The sequence below is a fragment of the Chiroxiphia lanceolata genome, chromosome 17 (assembly GCF_009829145.1).
Source record: "Chiroxiphia lanceolata isolate bChiLan1 chromosome 17, bChiLan1.pri, whole genome shotgun sequence".
NCBI lineage: Eukaryota > Metazoa > Chordata > Aves > Passeriformes > Pipridae > Chiroxiphia > Chiroxiphia lanceolata.
Window position 1 is genome coordinate 13,039,844 of NC_045653.1, and position 20,572 is coordinate 13,060,415.

At 42.0% G+C, this 20,572-nt stretch overlaps 1 protein-coding gene across 3 annotated transcripts in view; it reads right to left on the reverse strand.

The window, feature by feature from the left end:
- Nucleotides 1-20,572, reverse strand: part of EYA2 (EYA transcriptional coactivator and phosphatase 2) — an 81,395-nt gene that overhangs the window by 17,637 nt on the left and 43,186 nt on the right. For all 3 annotated transcript variants that reach the window (XM_032704570.1, XM_032704569.1, XM_032704571.1), the window contains 4 exons: nucleotides 9,105-9,172; nucleotides 7,045-7,222; nucleotides 5,294-5,421; nucleotides 4,730-4,813 (listed from right to left, as the gene is read on the reverse strand). In XM_032704570.1, the coding sequence (XP_032560461.1) occupies nucleotides 4,730-4,813; nucleotides 5,294-5,421; nucleotides 7,045-7,222; nucleotides 9,105-9,172 (458 nt within the window). The remainder of the gene's footprint in view (nucleotides 1-4,729; nucleotides 4,814-5,293; nucleotides 5,422-7,044; nucleotides 7,223-9,104; nucleotides 9,173-20,572) is intronic.

Here is a 20,572-nt window from a genome sequence, read left to right on the forward strand (position 1 = left end):
GATTGAATGCTTTTTTAATTTAACTTAAAAAGGCATTAAACACAAGGTTTAGCCTCCAGTGGGTAAAAAAATCTCCGACTTCCTCAGAAAATCCTTTCCAAATTGTATTCATCTTGACTTAATCCATGATCTACTGAGTGAATTAGGCTCTATTTGTTTTGAAAATCTATTTTATGGAGTTCCAAGGACTGTGTTTTCCTTAGGAAGGGCTTATTCTGCCTTTCTGCCCAGGATGCCTGCGAGCAGCCCTCAGCATAGGCCTCTGCAGGTTTTTAACGTCCCAAGGTGCCCCACACATATGACTAACAAAATGTAAATAAACACAGCTGAGCCAGTAAGAAATTGGAAGGTTTTCTCATTAAAGAAATAAAATAAACAGATGTCCTTAAGCACTTTGGCTCATGTTTGTCAAAGGAATGGAAAACTCTCAGATGTTTGAACAGCAGTCATGATATAAGGCCACATCTCAAGCGAGAGAAGAAGGAAAAAAGCGACTCCATGGCACTTAGAATTAACTAATAGTTCTCAAGGGAGGCCCCTTTTGATTTGAACCTTAGCAACTTCTACAAATAGTTTTTAACAGCCGAGCAATAAAATGGGGTTTTATTCCTTCTCAGTTTGTAAAGTAGTAAAGGACAGACTCGGCCATTAGAAGCATGAATCACCATCAGATTTGATTAAATCCCCACGGTGTTTCACTCAGGTCCTGGCTTTAGGGTCCTGTGAGAGAACAAAGCAGGGAAAAGCACAAGCTACTTGAGGGATTCAGTGAAAGCAGGGGAAAAAAGATGAAATTAAAAAAATCAAACCTAGGGTTTTACAAGGATCTCCAGTAGAGCCAAGGAGGAACTTTTCAATGACTTTTTTTTTTAAATTGGAAATTATAATTCATTTAAAGGAAAACTTTTTTAAGAACATACAACTGCCAGTGAAACTGTTGAGGAATAAGGTTTCCTAGATCCATAAAATCATAACAAGACAGGCCAGTTCACAGACAGCCAGCACAGAGCAGCTATGGCATTTGCTTAAATGCTAGAAAATCATGTTTATGTCCTGTCCTCAACTGGGCATCTCAGAAATTGCTATGGTTCTTGAAGGGAATTTTATAGATCTGAACTCCCAGATATCAGAAGACATTGTCAAAGTACTGATCCAGATCCAACACAATTCAAGAATTTACACTGTCCTATGCATTCAGTTCAGGCTAAGATAAAATCCTTGTGATTTGGTTCCAGGATTTCAGAGTATTTTTCTCGCATGTAGGGATGAATTTTAACTCCAGATTTTATTTTGCTCACAATTCATTTGGACACTACAATCCCAAGAAGTGTACACCAACACACAGCCACAGCAGAACACGTTCTGGGAACAACACAAAATACTAAGGAAAGGTATTACCTTCACACACACCTCCCAGTTAGGGAATGCAACACACCCTGTGCCCCCTTTTCAAGAATGCTAATCCTTCAAAAAGTGTAAGAACAAATCAATACTTCAAATTTCTCAGACTGAAAGAGATGCAGAAGTTTTTTATGGCTTAGACAACACAGATTATGGAATAAACTTGCAAATATCTCAGGGAAAGAGGAACAGGCTCATGACTGTTTGGCACAGGAGTGCATGCAATCTCTTTATATTTTTTTCTGAATTAATATCACCAAGAGAATCTTTCTGCGTTCACCTACCTGCTTCAAACAAGTCCCTTCACTTTTACCCAACTTGTGGGAAAGCCCAGCAGCCTGTTATGGATTTTGAGCCATTTCTCCCACTATGTTTAGTGAGTGATTTGGGGGGCAGATCCCTGCAGACACAGTAAAGACTGCAGCCACCTCCCTGAGGAGCTCTATTCCACACACCTGAAGGGATTAAAAAGTCTGGATGGACAGCAGGATAATCTATAATGCTCTACACCTGCTGTGGTCTCTGAGCACATGGTAAATATTCTGCAGTCATGGTGGGATCAGAGCCCTGTAGAAGAGGTCTTATAAACCCTCCTGAACATAATACCCAGGGTTAACTGCCTCTGGAGCTTTTGGGGGGTTGCTTTTTCTTGTCAGAAGGCTTCCTGCTGAGAAGCCAAGGGTGGAGAGATGTCCTCGGGTTTGAGAGCTTTGTGCCCCCATCCCCTGGACCATGTTGGGGCAGGGATGCCCCCACTCAGCTGTGGGCAAGGAAGAAGCAAAAGGAGATGTGAATGTGCAGGCTCTGACTGCCACTAAAGAGGTTATACAGCAGGGACCATCTGGCAAAGACATTAAGACCCAATGTCAGGGGACTGTGCAACCCCTGGGCAGAGCAAAGAGTCTGGGAGAGCAGCCCGGGCTGGGCTCTTCATTCATGCTTCAATCTTGAGTAAGTTTTGTGTTTTAACTGCTACTGATGCTGTGGGCAAAGCATTTTCTAAACACCTGAGATTAACTCTCAGTGCTCTGAGGAGCCCATATCTGTGGCAAGAACCACACTGGTTTCCCTCAGAAACCAAAGAAAAGAGAATTTTTGCAGGAAATCTGGTCAGAAAACATACACTGATGCATTAACAGTTAATACTTGACTACAACTGATAATCCTCTTTGTGAATTCTGCCCCCTCCTTTTTTTTTTTTTCTTATTTTTTGGACAGCTCCCTCTTGCTGCCATCACCAAAGAAGGGGCAACACACAGAACCATTTGAGATTTTGTCACTAAAGAACAAAGGAGTTTAGACCCGAAACTCTGAAGCTGTGGTTGATGTTCCTCCTCCCATTTTCCCAAAAAAATCACCCCAGAAAGAGGTGATATTCTTCAGCTTGAACAACTTTATAGACTAATTCTCTGAGCACCTGCACAGCAGCTCTACAGCACAGCTCTACAGGATGACACTGGGACAAAAATGTTGGTCAGGGGAATGGTCAAGATCCTATAAACTGACATGTTTTCTGGAGGAAGACACACTGAATCAAGATCTCCACGTGTGAGGTTTAATTATAAGCATGTGCATGTCTAATTACAGGCACATGAATCTTTTATGATCAGTTATGGACAAAAAAAATAAGAATTTAGGCCTTGACACTTAATTTACTTTGAGATTAGCACTTCCTATGCTACTGAAGTAAGAGATTATGAAATTATTAACCTCTGACTCTCTGTTTCACTTGTACCTGATAGTTTTGAATTGTGTTGCTGTTTAACACTTCCCAGGGCAGCCTGTCTGAATGTGCTGTATTTCCCTCTTGGTTTAAGGTCTGTTCCAAAGCCCACCAAAGCTTCTGGTTGTCTCTGGATCAAGCCACCAGACTATAATACTTTTATAACACAATCATTTCCCTTACAGGAAAGCCCTGAGGAATTAATAGTGAAGAAACAAATGAAGAACTGCAAAAAAAATCCACCTAAAGAAGTTTCTCAAGGAGCCTGCTGTAACTTAATAGTAAAAGGTGATTCATTCTTCACTCAAAAGAAAATATTCCTGTTTGTATCATTCCTTAAATTGGCATAAAAGAAACGGCCAACGGAAGTTTTGTCATTTTATAGATTTATACAGAGGTTTTCCGAAGCAGACAATTGTTTCCTGATCCTGCCTAATTCTTTCTGGTTTCTGCAGGCAGCAGGTTTGAGCTTACACAGGTACAACTCCTTCACCACATTCCCTGGGAAAAGCAACCGCTTCAGTCGCCCCATCGGAATAAATCCCTGCCTGGAAACAACGTGCTTGGTTTTCAGAGGGTGCTGTTAGAAGTGTTAGCAGCATTCCAAGTGCTGCAGTAGACTTCCACACCACAAACACCATTTTATATCCTTTACAACTGCGCACATCTAACAGCGAACAATAAATCTATCTCACTAATTACACGTTCAGCTCGTTACAACCATCGTAAAAAAGTACAGCTGGTAAAGCCATGAAATGATGTCAAATCATATTTCTGCCTTCTTGAGAGAAGCAGGGCTATTTTCCAGTCTCCTGATGAAGCTGACTGTTCAAAGCCATGTGTAGAAACAGCTGCCAACTAGGTCATCCACTTCTAATTAGGTAATGATATTGTCTTTTTTCCCACCCGTTTAAAAGTGTTTGACATTCTGTAATTCAAAGTGACTTGAGTGTTTATCATAAAAAGCTGCCTTAGAAGAAACTGAAGCACCTGGTACTAAATCCAAAAGCCAGAGGTTTTCTCTTTAGCAGCCAAGTTCAGTCTGTTCAGCCACAGAGTGAGTTACTAAAAAAAATGGAACTGCCTGCATTTCAAGGGGGGGTATCTAAAGTAAGCACAGCTAGATATGGTTCCTAAATCCCCTTAAAAATATGAGCTTCAGCAGCTATGTGGGAAGCAGAGCCAGTGTTCTTCATGGCAACCTAGACTGACAAACACAAAATCACTCTCACGAAGTTGTCTGAGATTCATAAGAAAACACTGGTCTCACAAAAAAATGTGTTACCTCATTCAGGCTAAAGTTCAGGCTGTCTGGCTGCCTGATGCTCTTTCTTGCAGAAGACAGACACTGAAAGACCATCCCCATCCAGCAGCAGCAGCTGAGCAACACGAGCTTTTTGAAAAACGAGGGGCTACTTGCAACACGAAAAGGGAGGTAAATTAAATTCTCACATGTTGGGAGGAAATACCACAGGACACATTTACACAAACACGTCTGAATAAAGGAGGCAGCACCTGTTTGAGAAGCTGCCTCGTCAGCTGCCCCCACAGTTCCCGATGCAATTTGGCTGGACAAGCAGTAATGCTAAAAAAATTGAATTTTACCTTCCCATATCTGGACGCGAAGGTTCCCGTGAGTAAGGAGTGAAAAATAATTATCGTCTCATCCAAATCCCACACAAACACACGCTGCGATGACAGATGGGGTGGAAAAGAAGAAATATAGTTACACATTAAGCAACTGCAGGAATAGGTTCAGTCAGCAAATATGTCCTGTTGGACTGGTGAGCTTTTTAAGATCTCGAGCCCATTTGGAGCGCCGACTGTAGATGCTCTGTGAAGGCAGGCAAAGGGAAACATCAGGAATTTTGGAACTCTGTGTGTGCTGCTCATCCTGAGAGCCTGCTCTCCCAACAACCACTCAAATCCCTCGTTGCACATCAAGTCAGGGGAACAAAACAGCAGGCTCAGAAAAAGCCCGAAGGAAAAGAAGTGTACGCAGGAAGAACAGTTTGAGATGCTGATAACATGGAAATTAGGGAACTGTTTTGACTACCTGTGTCTGCAGGTTTCAGTTATAGGATTTTATTCTGTCTCTGGGATTTGCTATGAGATGCAACTGTTTATCTTTGCTGGATTTACTAAGGGAATATAAATTCAAGTTATTACCTCGATCTCACTGTCAGCAGCAGGGGAAGGATCGTTGCTTCTTTTTGACCGGGCTCGTACTTTGCCATCTGACCCTCTGTGATGTCTCTCTGTTTCTACATCTTTTGCTGGTGTTGTTGAATATTCCCCTATTGGGAAAAAGAAATTCCATTGTAAACTTAAATTTTTGCACTGTGTCATTATAATTAAAGCATGAAATCTTTCAGTGGAGAGCAACAGAAACACTGTGAAAACATCAAGAGAAAATCTTGCTCTTTCCACGTCAGTAGCTAACTTTGTTGGAGAAATAAGTTTTAACCCCTAAGATTTGTTAAAGCAATTTCAAAAATCACCAAGACCACATGCATAACATTTTAAAAAGGATGTGTCACTTCAAAAACCTTATCACATTTTCGTTGATAAGAAAAGCTTTTGGAATTTTCCCCTCCCCACTTCTTTTCAAAGAGAGAAATCAGAAAGGCAATGGGAAAAGAATCCAAGATCAATTCAAATTCTGAAAATATTTTTTTAAAATTTTCACGAATGCTCATGATTAAAAATATACTTTCACATCAACTTACATTTAAAAATACAGAACTAGCTTCTTGAGCCCTACTCCATTTCACAGAGGACAGTATTTTAGAAATAACTGAGAAGAGACAGTTAAAGGTGAACTTTTCATGTATAAAGCATCTGTTTTGACTGGCTTGAGTTTCATAAAACTGTCTGGATTTCACTTACCTTACACTACAAATCCTATTCAAACATATTTTTCTTTTCACCTTGCTAAGTTGTGGCCTCTGCAGCTTCCTAGAATAACCATCCTCTTCTTCAGAGAAGCTGGGATTGTGCCTAACAAGCCTTTTTGAAATCATCCTTTCTCAAAAGGGCTGAGATAAGATCTAAGGAACGGAAAATCCTCCAACTGCTTTTAGAGCAGTCTGTGATCACTTCTTTTTAAAAAACAATATTAGGTCATTTTTCTTTTAGAGCAACCACAGATGTTCAGATTTGTTTCATAAGCCAGCAGACCTGCCATGGGTGTGCTGGGTGATCATCCACAAATTGAGTGGTGTTTTATATAAATGTTATTGCACAGCAATGGAAACTGGTAGGGAAGTGATATCTGAAGACTGCACTCAAACAGTACACTGGAGGATCATAATCCATCAGTAATTCCATACAATATTTAAGCTTTAAAACTTTAAAAATTAAGCATTCAAAGAGAGGCCACAAATCTTGAAGCTTTGTTTTCTGCTTGGAATCCACCTTGAACTTTCAACTTAAAACAAATGGTTTGTGCACATTTTTTTAAAGAGGGATTTTCTCTTAATGTACTTATTTATGAATGCACAAATTACTTGTTGTTCCAAGAGGTGAATATGAACCTTGACAGACATATGGGCTGAAAAGTCATCAGACATTCAGGAAACTGGGGCTTTTTCAGAGCATGGCTCTTTGGTTTGAATTCACTGCTATCCATGCACTCAGTACTGATCTGGGCATTGTAGGTAATTGTTTTATCTTTCTGTACCACCTTTAAAAGAGATCAAACCCTGCACACTCATGAAAACAACACAGGATGGTTTTAGAGAGCCTGGATGTTCGAATCTCTTCCCAAACCCCTGTGCAAGCAGAACTGTTAAATGCCAGGAAATCTGAGTTACCCACGTAAGTACATCTATTTTAAAAAACTCCACCAACAAGATTATAGTGTTTATGCCTCCAGGTGGCTGAGACTGCCAGCCTGGAGACACAAGGGATGCTCTTACCAGAGAGGGACTCTGTGCTCTGACTGGTGATGTTGTGGGAAGATTCCTGCAGGGAGTAGGTGGAGGTCGGGATGGCCGAGGGGCTGATGCTGTTTGCAGACACGTAGGGGGAGTTGTAGGACGAGCTGTAATACTGGGAGTACTGGCTCTGAGGAAAGCTTGGATAGGATGAATATTCCTTTGAGGAAAAAAGAAACATCCAACTGGCACACGTGTGTTTTTATCTTTCAAACGAGTCAGGCACCACGAAAGCAGGGTTACTTATGGACTCAGAGAGTCACAGCTCAGGAATATTTCACTAAAGGACTGTATTTCATTCACTTAAAAAATTACATTTCTGCTTCTCCCAAACATACTCCTATTTTATTGTGATCGACCAACCAACAGGAGGTCAGAAATCTGGCAAGTTCTGCTTTTTTTCAGAGGATTTTAGTTATCTCTGTATAATATATAATCTCTGTAAACAACAAAATACCGTAGAAACTGCAAGAACAGAACGAATAACTGGGTGAGGGAAGGAACAAAACAACCTGCATTTTCCCCTGATCAGCAACATTTTCTGATCAGCTCTTAAACTAAAGAAATGAAGAGAAAGGAGCAATTGTTTTGCAACAATGCTCACAACAGTCTGTCCAACTATCTCAGCAATAACTAAATGCCTGAATCATCTTCCCTACCTACAGAAAAATGAACAAAAAATACAAGGTATGAGTGACCTTAGGAAGCTGAGGTACCACAAAACCTTTTGTCTTGATTTTAAGGCTTCAAAAAAAACTCCACACCTATTACCTTTGTAGCTTTTCTTTTTTTTTTTTTTTTTTTTTTCTGTGAGAAGCAGGACACTGGAATAGATTATAAAATTTATCTATGGACAGTTAAAGCATAAAAGAGTTAATTTCTTTCTTTTCATTTTAATTGCATCTCCTGCCCTTGTCCACTGATTTGCTTTTCCAGATAGAAAACTGTGTTCATGCTCTGAGCATTGTCTTTCAGCAAAAGGTTTTTATTTCCTCAGAAATCATAATTAGCCTCTGGTATCAAATAAAATTAAATAATAAATGGTCTGTAGAAAGACTAAAAGCACTTTCCTCCTTTAACAGCTTACATCTTTATCTGTGACAGAGCTATTTCATTAACTTTCAGTCACCAGGGAGCTTTCAAGAACAAAGACTCAAGTTGTCACAAGAACAATTAGACTGCAAGAGAAATGAGATAATTTCATTGTTTTCTCTTGCAGAATATCACAAAATAATGAAAACAGCCCAATTATTTTTTCCCTTTTTAGGTAACCTCCATGCTTCAATCACATGCACTTTCATCAGCAAATGCTGATGTTTTTAGCCAAACTGAAGCAATAAAGGAATTACCCACTGTTGCCATTGAAAATATAAGTCAACAATCACCTTACAAACAAGGAACTGAAACTACTGGCCAACCAAAACACATTTTCTGGGACAGTGGACTCATTTGTTTGGGCCAAACAAGAAGAGCCATTTGCTACTGGAAAACATCTGCCTTGTGTATACATGCATGCTGTTTATTTATACCCACACATTTATCAAGGTATCTGAGGCATGAAGCCACAGACAGGTGTGTTCTCAAAGGAGGGAGTGCACAGACAGCTCACATGGCTCAATATTCATCAGGACCTGCCAAAGCCTCTTTCAAACTGTTGTATTTACTGCACAGTGCCAAGACAGCAGACGACAGAACTGCAGAAACAGAGGATGGACAACATATCTGGGAGTTGTAAGATGGCAGAAGAATGATGAAACTCTTGGCACTGCTACAGCAGCACAGCAGAGGCCATTGGGGCATCCTCCTCCTGCATGGGCTGCACTCTGTGTGCACTGAGACACACATCTTCAAATTAATCAAGAGATCTACAGGTCCAGCAAACAGACAGGCCACGGGAGCAGAGCAGAATGGTTTTCAGCAAAATACACAGCAATACCTTCCTTAAATGCATCTGAACACTGGAATAATCTCTCTGATCTGCAAATTTTCCAGGTATTTAAAATAAAGTGTGGAGGTTGCCAGTAATGGATGCTGAACCATACCTGATGCACAGCACTGAATCCTGCAGAATTTGTCAGGCCATTGGCTCCCTGGTAAATCCCTGTTGTGCCTAAGGGAAAGAATATCACAGTCATAAAACACAGCAGCAATTAAAGCAACAGCATGTATTAATACAAATAATTTCCAACAGGAAGCTAAGTACCAGATCACTAGAAAGAAGTATGGCACAAATCTCAGGCTGTAAAGACTTTGGGCTCTTCTGGGGTTTGCTGATTGAAAGGCATTCATTACATACACTAAAACATTGCTTATTGGGCTGGGAAACAAAGCTGGGACACAAGGATTGAGCCCAGATTTAAAATTCAGTTACTCCTTTTTCCAATAACTAACAGAACAGTATTTTTTATCACCATCTCCTGTAGGAAAACCCCTCAGATTACACACAGAACCTCCCACACATGCTCTTTCATGCACAGGTACGTCCTGGCACCTGTCCTTATGGACCAGGTTCCCAGGAATTTTCAGAAGAAACATTTGTTCCCTGGTGCTGATATTCCAAACATAAGAACAATATTGCTGAGATTTCTGGGACAGCAGGGAGCAAACACCTTGCTTCATCCTGGGATATTAGGAAGAGGAAGGATGGACATTGTTTTGTCTCAAACAAAGCAGCTGATGTCCAGCCAGGCCTCCTTAGCTAGAGGATGCATTACCACAAACATTTTACGTGGGGAAAAGTAAAGGTTCAGATGAGATCTCCAGGACTGGTCTTTCTTTGCCTCCCACCAAGGGAGTGGTAGGAGAGCTGCAAGCTTCCCAATCCCATGGATCCTGCACTCATGGCTAGTTCTAGCCTTGATTTAACTCCACTCTCTGCTGGTTGTGATTTCAAAATTTTTCATTTCACATGAATTTCACATTTTCACTTTCACCAAAGTGAAAGACTTTGGTGCTTCATGGCTGCAGTGGGCTCTTGTCTGGGCTTCATTCCATCACCTCAATGTCCCACCAGACTGAGCCCTGCTCAGGCCCTCAGCCTTTGTTTTTTTTCTTTTCTGGCTTCTCACCATGTAAATGACTCTGAGCAGGGCTGCCTGAACCACATGACGCTCTGCACGTCTTCATGGGGCAACCATTCCCCAAAGATCCACTTGCTTGTTTTTATTTTAGGACACCAGATTAGCTGGGGAATGGACAGCTGAACAAACTCCACTCTGCCAAGTGCAGCTACAAAGCACATGCACTGAGAAATAAATCTTGAGCCAAAAAGAAACGAGAGAGAGAGAGAGAGAAAGAGAGAGAGAAAGAGAGAGAGGACTCTGCCCTCCAGAACTAATTTGTTGACACGTGTGGTCTTTAAAAAGAAAAGAGTGGAGTGGAGGAAAGCAGAGTGCAGGTGACTGCCAGGTACCTGGAGGTCTGGGTCTGCCCAAGCCCCCTGCACATCCTGGTTGGGCAGCTGAGCCAGCACAGGTGGGCTCAGGTGATGCCCCCTCCTGGCATTCTTGCCTCGGAGGCAGCTCTGGGTGGATCAGTGTCCAACCCCTCCTCCTTCCCACAGCCCACACCAGGAGACTGCCCAGAGCAGCATCCCTAGGACAGCAACACACTCGGCTCTTGGCACTTCCCCACTTCCCACCCACGCTTGGCTCCTGCAGTTTTTCAGAAAGTCACGGATATGCAGCAGGATGAACACACTCCTGTGGCAACTGAGCATTTCTCACCACTGTGAAGGAGAGTAATAGAGCCCCAGTGCTTACAGGCAAAACCAACTTCCACAGAAGACAAAACAGCTCTTGTACACCACAGCTCAAAACAATACAGGGGGGAATTTTTGATTTTCCTAAACTGTCATTTAGAAACAATCCATCATCCTTTATTAAAGCTGTCAAGAGGGGGATGAGTTACCTCGAGGGACTCACGCTTTATGTGTAAATTGTGATTGAGAACATGTTTATTGCTGTGCTACCTGCACATGATACTGCAGCTTCCTGGTTTCCAAACAATCAGAGAGAATTAGAAAAAGGAGAGATTTGCACAGTTGGAATTAACTTAATTTGAACTTTGCACCAGCTGTGCAGAGCGAGTGTGTCCGTGTACACCCAGGGCAGGTGAGTGAGCAGGGAGAAGAGGGTGTAAATGTAGGGGTGAGAGGATGGGGAATGACTCTTGCTCCATAGCTTCCCACAGTGACTAGACCCAGCGTGGTGGATTTTGCACTGTGGTTTTGTAGAATATATTTTTGTCATTTTAGCTGAGCTACCCAAGCTCGGGTGTCCCTACAGGCTCCCTCAGCCCAGGGGATTTTCCAAAGGAAGGACTGTGGTACAGAGACAGAAACTTAAACTTCCTGATTTTTTTTTACCTGCACACTTAAATACTTTGCCAGAGTGCTTAAGATTGGTATTTCCTATAAACTGAAGTACAACAAGCCTGGCAACTCAGGTTTTTTCTCTCCTCTGTTCCTGTCATTGTATCCTGAAGGAGTGTCACTTGAGCATAGTTTGTCTAAACTGAGATCAAACACAACTCTTTTTCTTGCCCTACAGCACCACATTCAAAGAATGGAAACCTCTCCCCGGGGTACACCTTGAGAGCTACTAAGCTCACTGTATCTTGGCAGCTCAGTGTTGTTACAGCAGAATAATTACAGATAAGGGCACTCCAGACAACCAAACAACCAAAGTTAGTAAACACTTGGAATTTCTTCCCAGCTGAACAAGGATGCAAAGCTGGGACAAAAAAAAAAAAAATCAATTATCTGCATGGGAAAGAAAGTTCTTAAAAGATTCAGGTTCAGCAATATTTCATTCCAACATCAACCTTTATCCTGGGGACTGCTGTAGCTCAGTCCCTGTTCCACTTCACAGGGCAGACTGGAGAGACATAACAACATTGTGTTTTCAATGTTGCACCCTCAGTTCAAATGCCAGGAGAACAAACAAGTGCCACAGGCAATGAAGACAGAGATAAACCCTCTCACTCCAGGAGCAGAGAATGAAGCCTGCTAGTGACATTTTCTGTGAACAGTTTTGTAGAATTCAGCAGTTCAGAATACGCACCAGAAATGGCCCCAAATGTTTGCTTTTCTTCTCGAAGTTGTTGATAAGAAATAAACACTTCCACAACAAAATGAACTCTGCCATGAGCAATTTCAGTTTTGCACCAGTAAATTTTACACTCAAGAAACTGGAAAATTATCAACAGACATTGCATGCTATCAATTCAGCCCTGTTCCTCATGCAACCACTTTTTTTTTTCTCCAAATGCTTTCCCAGGTAATAGCACTTTTTGTAATATTCAGACACAGACTGGAATGACATCAGAAAGCAGTGCTGTGTGGAATGGGCCATGCCTAGGAAGCCTCTTGGTAAGCAATGTACACAAATGCCTGGCCCCCTCCCATTTCTGAGTGGATACTGCCCATTTCCACAGGACTTCAGCTTTCACATACAGCAGCTTTGTTTGCCTGACATCTGAAGGCAGCCCACCATCTCAAACTCAGGCTGATTTTACATTTCCAGCACTGTAGATGTGTGAGCAAGAGATTTGTTTCCATCTATCTTGGTAACTCAATGTCAAGTAATTGCATTCAAACTCCTCCTTGCAAATCAGAAACAAGCCTAGGATCTCTCCCTTTGGATCTTCTCCACATGGAATATGGCTCACATCTGTGTTCAATCAAGCCAGTTGCTAAATGTCACAATGCCCTCATTCACAGGTAGCTTAAAGAACATTTAGCTCATAATAAAACAATCTGGACTCTAAAGTAGAACAGCCCTTCAGATGTACAGTCCTGTAAGTGTTCCTGTAAAGTCTGTATATCCCAAACACATTTGCATGGAAAGGCAGCCCATAAAAGGTGTGCATGTGCCAGGCACATTCAGTGCCACGATTTCCCCCTGATAAGGACAATGTGGCCCTTCTCTACAGGAGTGTCCAAGGGCAACATGTATAGAGAAACTCTTTGTGAGCTGACTGATGTTATATTCTTGCTCTCATACACATGGATTTCATTTGCTATTTCCCCTTCATTCACTTTTTAATTCAAGCATTTTAAAAATCTATGCCATGGCCAATGACCATTTCAATGGTGCGTGATCTGGCCTGGGCTCCTGCAAGAACTTTCATGCCAGCTTCTCACTCTCTTAGTTTCTATATTTGTCTTTCAGTCACTGCAATAACTGCATTTCTTCCCCTCCTTGCCAGGTATGAGTGAGTAAAGAAAAGAAGGGAATATTCATGATTATTTTCAGTATATTCAGAACTAAGCTCTGGCACTGCTAAAGGAAAGTTTTCTTTCACTTTACGAATACACAGCATGATATAGGAACAGTGGTGTCTTGGGGAGTGGTGATCATGGAGACAGGATGGGCTTGTGGCAGAGTTTAGATCAAAGCCACAGCAACCTTTGAAAATCAGGTTTGTGTCCTTACCTTTCACAGGTCAGAGGGGCCCAACATCAGGGATGTGTTCTCCAAGCCTCCTGTACTGCTCAAATTAGAATAAGCTGCTACCTTTAGAAAAACTCATGGTTTGCTCTTCCAGCACTCAGTGAAATACTCAACAGTCAGAGGAGGAGGTTCAACCCAGGAGGACAGTTTCAGTGTTTATCCCAGCTCTCTGGGCAGCCAGCAGCAACTGTGACTCCACTAACACTGAGCGTGACTACCATGGACACTTCTCAATATGTTTGTGTCATGGTTTAACCCCCCCAAAAACCAGAATAACAGAGCTTAGATCCAAGCATTTCTTCTCACTTGTAGATGAATTGCACAGTGGTTCCACAGAGAGTTCTCTCAAAGGATTATTTGATCATTTAGGACTAATAAAATAAATGCCTGCAGGGGTCAGCTGATTTCCATGGTATTTTACAAGCCTGCATACAATGGCTTGTGCACTCTCACATCAGTGAGCTGCTTTCCTACAGGAAACAATTCTGCCTGTGAGTGATGCAAAGGCCTCCCTGCTCCTCCCTGCAGGGCGTGCACCACTCTGTGCTGGGGAGAACATCTGGCTGAAGACTTGCATGGTCATTCAGAGGGGTTCTCTGCAGTGCTTTAGCTCTCTGACAAGCTAATGTTTCCTGCAGTAAATACTGCCTTCTCCAAGCTGCTACTTTTTTAGTGAGAGGTTAAGCACTCATCAAAATTACCTCCCACCAGCTATACTCCAGTGCCTTGTAAGGTTCCAAATCCTACAACATCTGCCTGCATTTATTGGGCAAGAAGACTCATAAAATGCTGCATGGCTGTCAGCTGTGGAGGTATTTCAAGACTATCTGACCTGTTAAAAGAGAAGAAAAACTCAACCCATATGCACTTTGCAGCATATTGCTCAACTGTTTGCCATTAGATGTAATGAACCCTTCCCCAAAACGTCTTGTATTTCTGTCTGGAAGGGCTCAGACAGTGCAGGGAAGAGCACACTAGATTAACCTAGATGAAAAGCATGATTCTACAATGTTACAGCACTTGACATCAGCAGTGTCTGTTATAGGACATTGCTCCCAGAAGGATATGAACCCCTCCTGCAGATAATACTCTCAGATACACAACTCAAAGTATGTCCATTTGCCTCCCACCACAATCCCAGGCAGGCCTGTGGGCCTGACCAGGTGTTTGAGGGCACCCTGAATAGTGATAGAAAACACATTTCATGCTACAGTTTTTCTCAGTCAAAGCTCTTCCCCTGCTGCTGCTCCTGGGAGTGCTCAACCCACAGAGCCTCAAAGAGCTTTAATAAGTGATGACCAGAGCAGTTTTAAGGGCCTGGCTTTTACCATCCTTTCGATCCTGGTATAGCTCCATCCAGCTCAACAATGGTGTTGAAAGTGCTGGGACGGTTTATAGTTACTCTCAGGATTTGAAGCATGGGAAAGCAGTTAGATTTTATTGTATTTTGGGAAAGTGTTTTTAACCACTTCTATCAAACGATGCTGCAGTTATAGAAGGAAATCACTCTGGACTGACTTCAAAAACAGATCACAAGGGAACATTTTTGGGCCAAAAAGTGATCATGCTTAAAATGGGATACAGACTGTTTCTGTGCAATCCTCCTTGCTGGACAAAATAATCAGCAAACTGATTTGGGTGACTCCATGGACACCAAGGAGTAAAGATTCCTCCAGATGTAGTTTCATCCTGGACACAATCCTTCTCTGACAGATAACAAGACATGATAAAGAAAAGCTGGATTTGCCACCTCCAATGCTGAGTAGTGGCCACAAGACTCCAGTTCCCAGTTCAGCATTAAAATCAAAGCCTTATCACATCTGCTATCATGCAATTGGGGATAAAAATATGCCCTGTCAGCATAGCTACATACTTAGTAATTCTCTTCCTCTTGAGCAGAGTAAACCTCTAAATACCAGTGGAAAAGAGGGAACTGGGCAGCACATCTCCACTCTCTGACCTGCTACTTAGGATCCTTCTAAGTCTCAACTGAACATTCCAGAGCCAGGCATTTGCCTCGAGGCTTTTCCAGCTCCTCTACACCCTGTTCCAGCACTTCAAGGCCTCCAGGAGAAGAGCCAGACAGTGGCCAACAGAGGATGCTCAGAGAAAAGTGTAAGAAAAACAACAGCAGAGTAATCTTTGCCCTGGTATTGCCTTGTCAGCCTCAATTAACCTGCTAGTCACAGCCTTTCTAAATCCAGCTTATATCCTCCTCTTTTTATCTTTAATAACTGTCAATGGACTCTTCTTCAGACAGTGCAGGTATTCTCATAGTTCTGGAGGTCACAGTAGTGTCACTGTTTAAACCCTGCCAACATAAACAGAAAGGGCATCCAAATTAAATATAAAAAGGCCCATACAAGTGTTATCCTGTGCCAGCACAGCAGTTCAGCAGTTCCTGAGCTGCACAGCCTGTGCTGACTGAAGCAGGGTCAGACTGTGCTTGTCCACAAACATCATCCCAGTCTCTCATCATATAATTACATTCTATTTTTTCCACCAGAGCATTACCTCACACAGAGCTTGGAAACGAGATACAACAAAAGTAGCACCAATACTGCACAGCATCATGAGTCTGATGTTTCCTAACTTTCAAGTGCTTGACTATGCAGGTATGATGTTTCCTGACACAGAATTTTATGTGTAATTTTACACCAGCTCTTCTATTGCCTTCTAGATATTTTGAAGAAAGCATCACTAGGTATACTGAATCGATTATTCAGTGAAACTTCTATAACATTTTAGCATATTCTTTGCCAACTGCACTATAAGCTGAATAATCAAGGCCAAGTTCATAATTTCCCAAGCTGTTAGCACCCTATGCTTTTGGATTTTTTTACATCCTACAGAAGTGATGAAAACAAAATCCACAAACAGAAATCTCCGTGACATCCAAACATTTCTGGGAGTGTTTTCTATGCTGATTCTGCTCATTAACCCATGTTTTAAGTATTCTATCTGACCTCCATAAAGGCTCCCAAGATAGCAAAGCAGCAGGTTAGGGAAACATCACTTCTTTCTTCTCTCTTGGCTCCCACTTCCTCATCATACCCCACCACAAACTATATTTTCCTTACCCAGTCCCTTTATTATTCTTATTCTTCTACCTTATTCTTCTCTCTCATTCATGACTGTCCTGCCTGGTCCCATCTCCCCAGTGTCATCTCCTGCAAGCCTGAAGACAGTCAGACACACAAAACTCAAGCAGACACAAGACACCTTCAAAGTAAATGCTCTGTCTTAGAGGAGATCCCTATTTTTGACTGTCCCAGTTAATATTTGATTTCCATTCCATGGGAAGGGTCAGAGCAGAGCTTTCCCCGTGGGCAGCAGTAGCACAGACCCCTGCAGCTCCCAGTGCATCACTGTCAACACCTCTGCCTCTCCCCCTGACTCCCCTCTCCTGGAAGATAGCTCGTTTTAAAACAAAGTAAATGGAGCACAGTCAGCCCCTGGTGTTTAAAAATCTTTGAAAGGGAGACTGTGCTGTTATGCTAAAGGAACCTCGTATTTACACTGTAAAAAGTGAGGTCTGACCCCTCCTGAAGAGAGGCCTCTCCCTGTTGAACTCACCACGCAGTGGAGCACAGCTTTACTGCCATGGTATTAGACTGCAATTAATGCAAACCAGCTGGGAAGCAGAACCTTCTGAAAGAGGCCACTCATTTTCTACTGAGGTTTTAATTTTATGAATCTAAGGCATCTGAGAGTGACAGTTTGCTGAGAACATGCCCTCGCTCTCCCTTATTTTCTGGGACTTCTAATGGATTCACTGTCTGTTTGCTGAAGTGTGATCCACGTTTCTCAGGTGCAGATTGAAATTCCACCACTGTTTTCATCACCAAGTACTTAAAAACTCAAGCTTAAAATTAAACATCCACTTCCTCTGCAAAGTTCATACAGGCAGAGGTAACTAATTATGCCAAATAGCTATTTATGACCTCATATTAAATTTGTAGCACACAAACTGGCACATAATTGCAAGAAATTCAGGCATCTCTTGGAAAAAAGTCTGTCTAGATTATCCAGGTATCAACAAAGGTCAAAATGTTTCCAGCATAAAAAAAAAAATTTTAACTGATTAATTATACAGAATTTATTTGGTCTCAGGCCAGGAGAACAATCCATAACCAATTCATTCCACAAACATAAGCAACATATATAATTAGTCCATTTTAAATCAGCGTTGCACAAAAGAAATTCTGCTTTCTTTTTCACTATTTGACAGCTGATCAGAAGGATTCTACAAAGAAAACAAATGCTTAGCAGTAGCAAAGAATTTCACTGCATAGGTCTCTGGTCCCAAATTTATATCTGTACCAAACTCAATGCTGCTTTTCAACTCCTTGGCAAAGGAAAGTTATCCCAGTTACATAACTGAATTTTCCTTTGTAATGTAAAAAGTATTTTGTGGGTAGATAGATTTGGATATTAAAAAAAAAAACACCAAAAAAAGCAATCCAATGCTTTCCTGTCCAATGACAGTATCCACAGTGGTCTTGGGCCATTTTTAACTGTTGTGCAACTTCATAGTTTCATACCAGCTGTCATTTGAGCAATAATAACTGAAGAGCAAGGCATTGTCTAGGAATTAATGCCAAGCTGAGAAGAGATGGCCTGATGTGCAATAAAGGGGTAACACATGCTCATGCAACCACAGGAAATGCTCCATAAGCTGCCATTGCACTCCCTGCATAACTGCTGGGTTTCTGTGTTAGTGAATATGCTGGCACAGCTTTCTCTTTGTGTTTTACACAGCTCACTAAATGCTAAGTTTCTTATATTCCAAAGATTTCTCCCCCTCTCAGCAACAAGCAGTCTCCTTAACTGCCAGATAAGACAGTGAGCTTTTGGGGGCAGAACTGGAATATAATCTTTGTGTCTCATGTTCGATTTCTATCACTGAATAATAATTTTACCAGGAGTCTGAGGAAATCACTGAACTGCTAAATGGTCAGAAAATGTAAACTTAGAAAAACGTGCTAAAAATCACAATATACTTCTAATACCGAGCCCAGGGTGTCTGGCTATTTGGTGCTGCAATTATAATCCACCTACATGAGGACTGATTAAGAAATGGCACAGACCTCGAAGCAACATTTTTTTACCAGCATTACAATTTCATTGCTTTGAGGACAAGAATCTAATGCAAACTGTTACCTCCTCTCGAGATTCGTGACTCTAAACTGCCATCCCCAGACTGGCCACATGCATATTTCAAATATCTTCATTACAAAACAAATAATTTAATATTTTTTTAAATAAATACTGACATGAAACAACACTGGTAAAAAAAAAAGGGGGAGAGAAAAAAAAGGCACTTTTTCAGAGCAAATAAGTGAATACAAGATTTCAGTCTGAATGTTACACAAAGTCTGATGATATACTATTATATCCATTGTTACATGGTGATTAAAATCATTATTTCAATCTACATTACCTTTGCAATATAGTTTCCTGCTATTTTTATGAGCTACAGAACTTGCCAATCTCATCTTTTATATTTATGTATGTGTTTGACACACTGCATTAGCTATTTGGCTTACAAACTCTTCCACATTTAATTTATTTTCATGCCAGAGAAGCATGAAAATAGATTTCCCCTTCTGGCTGCCTGTAAAATAGTTCTTTTTCTTTACCACTTAATGACCAAAAGAATGTTCTATCCTTGCGCCGCTTTTTAGCGGATCCTGTTCTCACTCGAGAACCAGGATACAACTGGAGTTCAAGGTGAAAAGCTGAATGCTACCCCTTTACAGCTGCATCACCTGTGTTTGTAATGCAAACAACAGCCCTTACCAGGGAGCAGAATTTGGTTTAGAAGTACCAGGTGACTGAGCACAGCCAGCAGGGAGGGGAGGCTGGTGCCAAGCAAACACGAGACGAGACAAACCAGCACCATGTTGGCACTTCCTGAGGACAGCATTTGTCCTAGAGCCCTGTGAGACACAGGTTTGTCACCCAAGAGGTCAATTATTCCTCGGTGATGGGTGTAACACCCCTGCAGTGGGTATTTACTCGCTGCTGGACCATGTCACTCATATCTGAGGGGACAGTGAGGAGGAATCGCTCGGGCTGCACGATCCGACCACCCGCACCCACCTGCAGTGAGTTCACTACCCTGCTCTGGGAGCTGCTCCTCAACAGAGGCAAACAGGACAAAGTTATTTCACTCATGTGCTTGTGCTATAACCACATTACAATATTTGCAGAGAAGAGCTTAAGAAAAGATTTTTTTCCTTGCACACTGCTGGAGACACCGTTCCTTGCTGGTCCCCTGCACGTCACCCTCCTCATGATCTCTCTTTCCTCATGATGCAATAAACATTTTGTCCTTGAATTGAGGGTTTAAGAGCTTCATTCAAAGCCCCCTGAAATTCGTTTTTATAAAAACATGCCAATAATGCCAAGGTTGCAGGTTCTATCCCAGCACGGGCTATTTGCTTCAGAGTTGGACTTGAGAATCCTGGTGGGTCCCTTCCCACAGAATATTCTGTGATCTGAGATCGAGTATATCAGTAAAAATTTGCCCTTTTCAGCTGGTTTAGCCCATCACCAGCAACAGAGCGACCAAAAGGACTGATGTGAACTTGGCAGAAGTCTCAGTGGTCCTGGAGCTAGCTGGCAGGGAGAGCTGGGAGTGATCCCCTCCCCACCCCCCAGTGCTGTGCGTGGGAAAGCACTGAGCCCACATTCCTTGGCTGCACTCAGCACAGGAAGGCTCCTGACTCCTCACTCAAACCTTTCACTAGCACTCAGCAAGGTAAATAAACCATATGGTCAGGGAGCTTCAGACTGGTCCTCTCAGGAGCAAGGAGGAGAAGGGTGGGAATACTTGTTTACAGGGAGACACATTTACTCCCGCTCCCTGTGCCTCAGAGTGAGCACCTGCCACTTGCAGAAACTGTTTTCCCCTGTTTTCTTTTGCATTAAAGGCTTAGTGAAGTGGCTGAAATGATCTCCTTGGAACAAATATCTGAAAAGAAGTGATTTCACCAATTACCACAGCATGGCCCTAGAAACAGTCACGCTCATACACATAATTCTCAGCA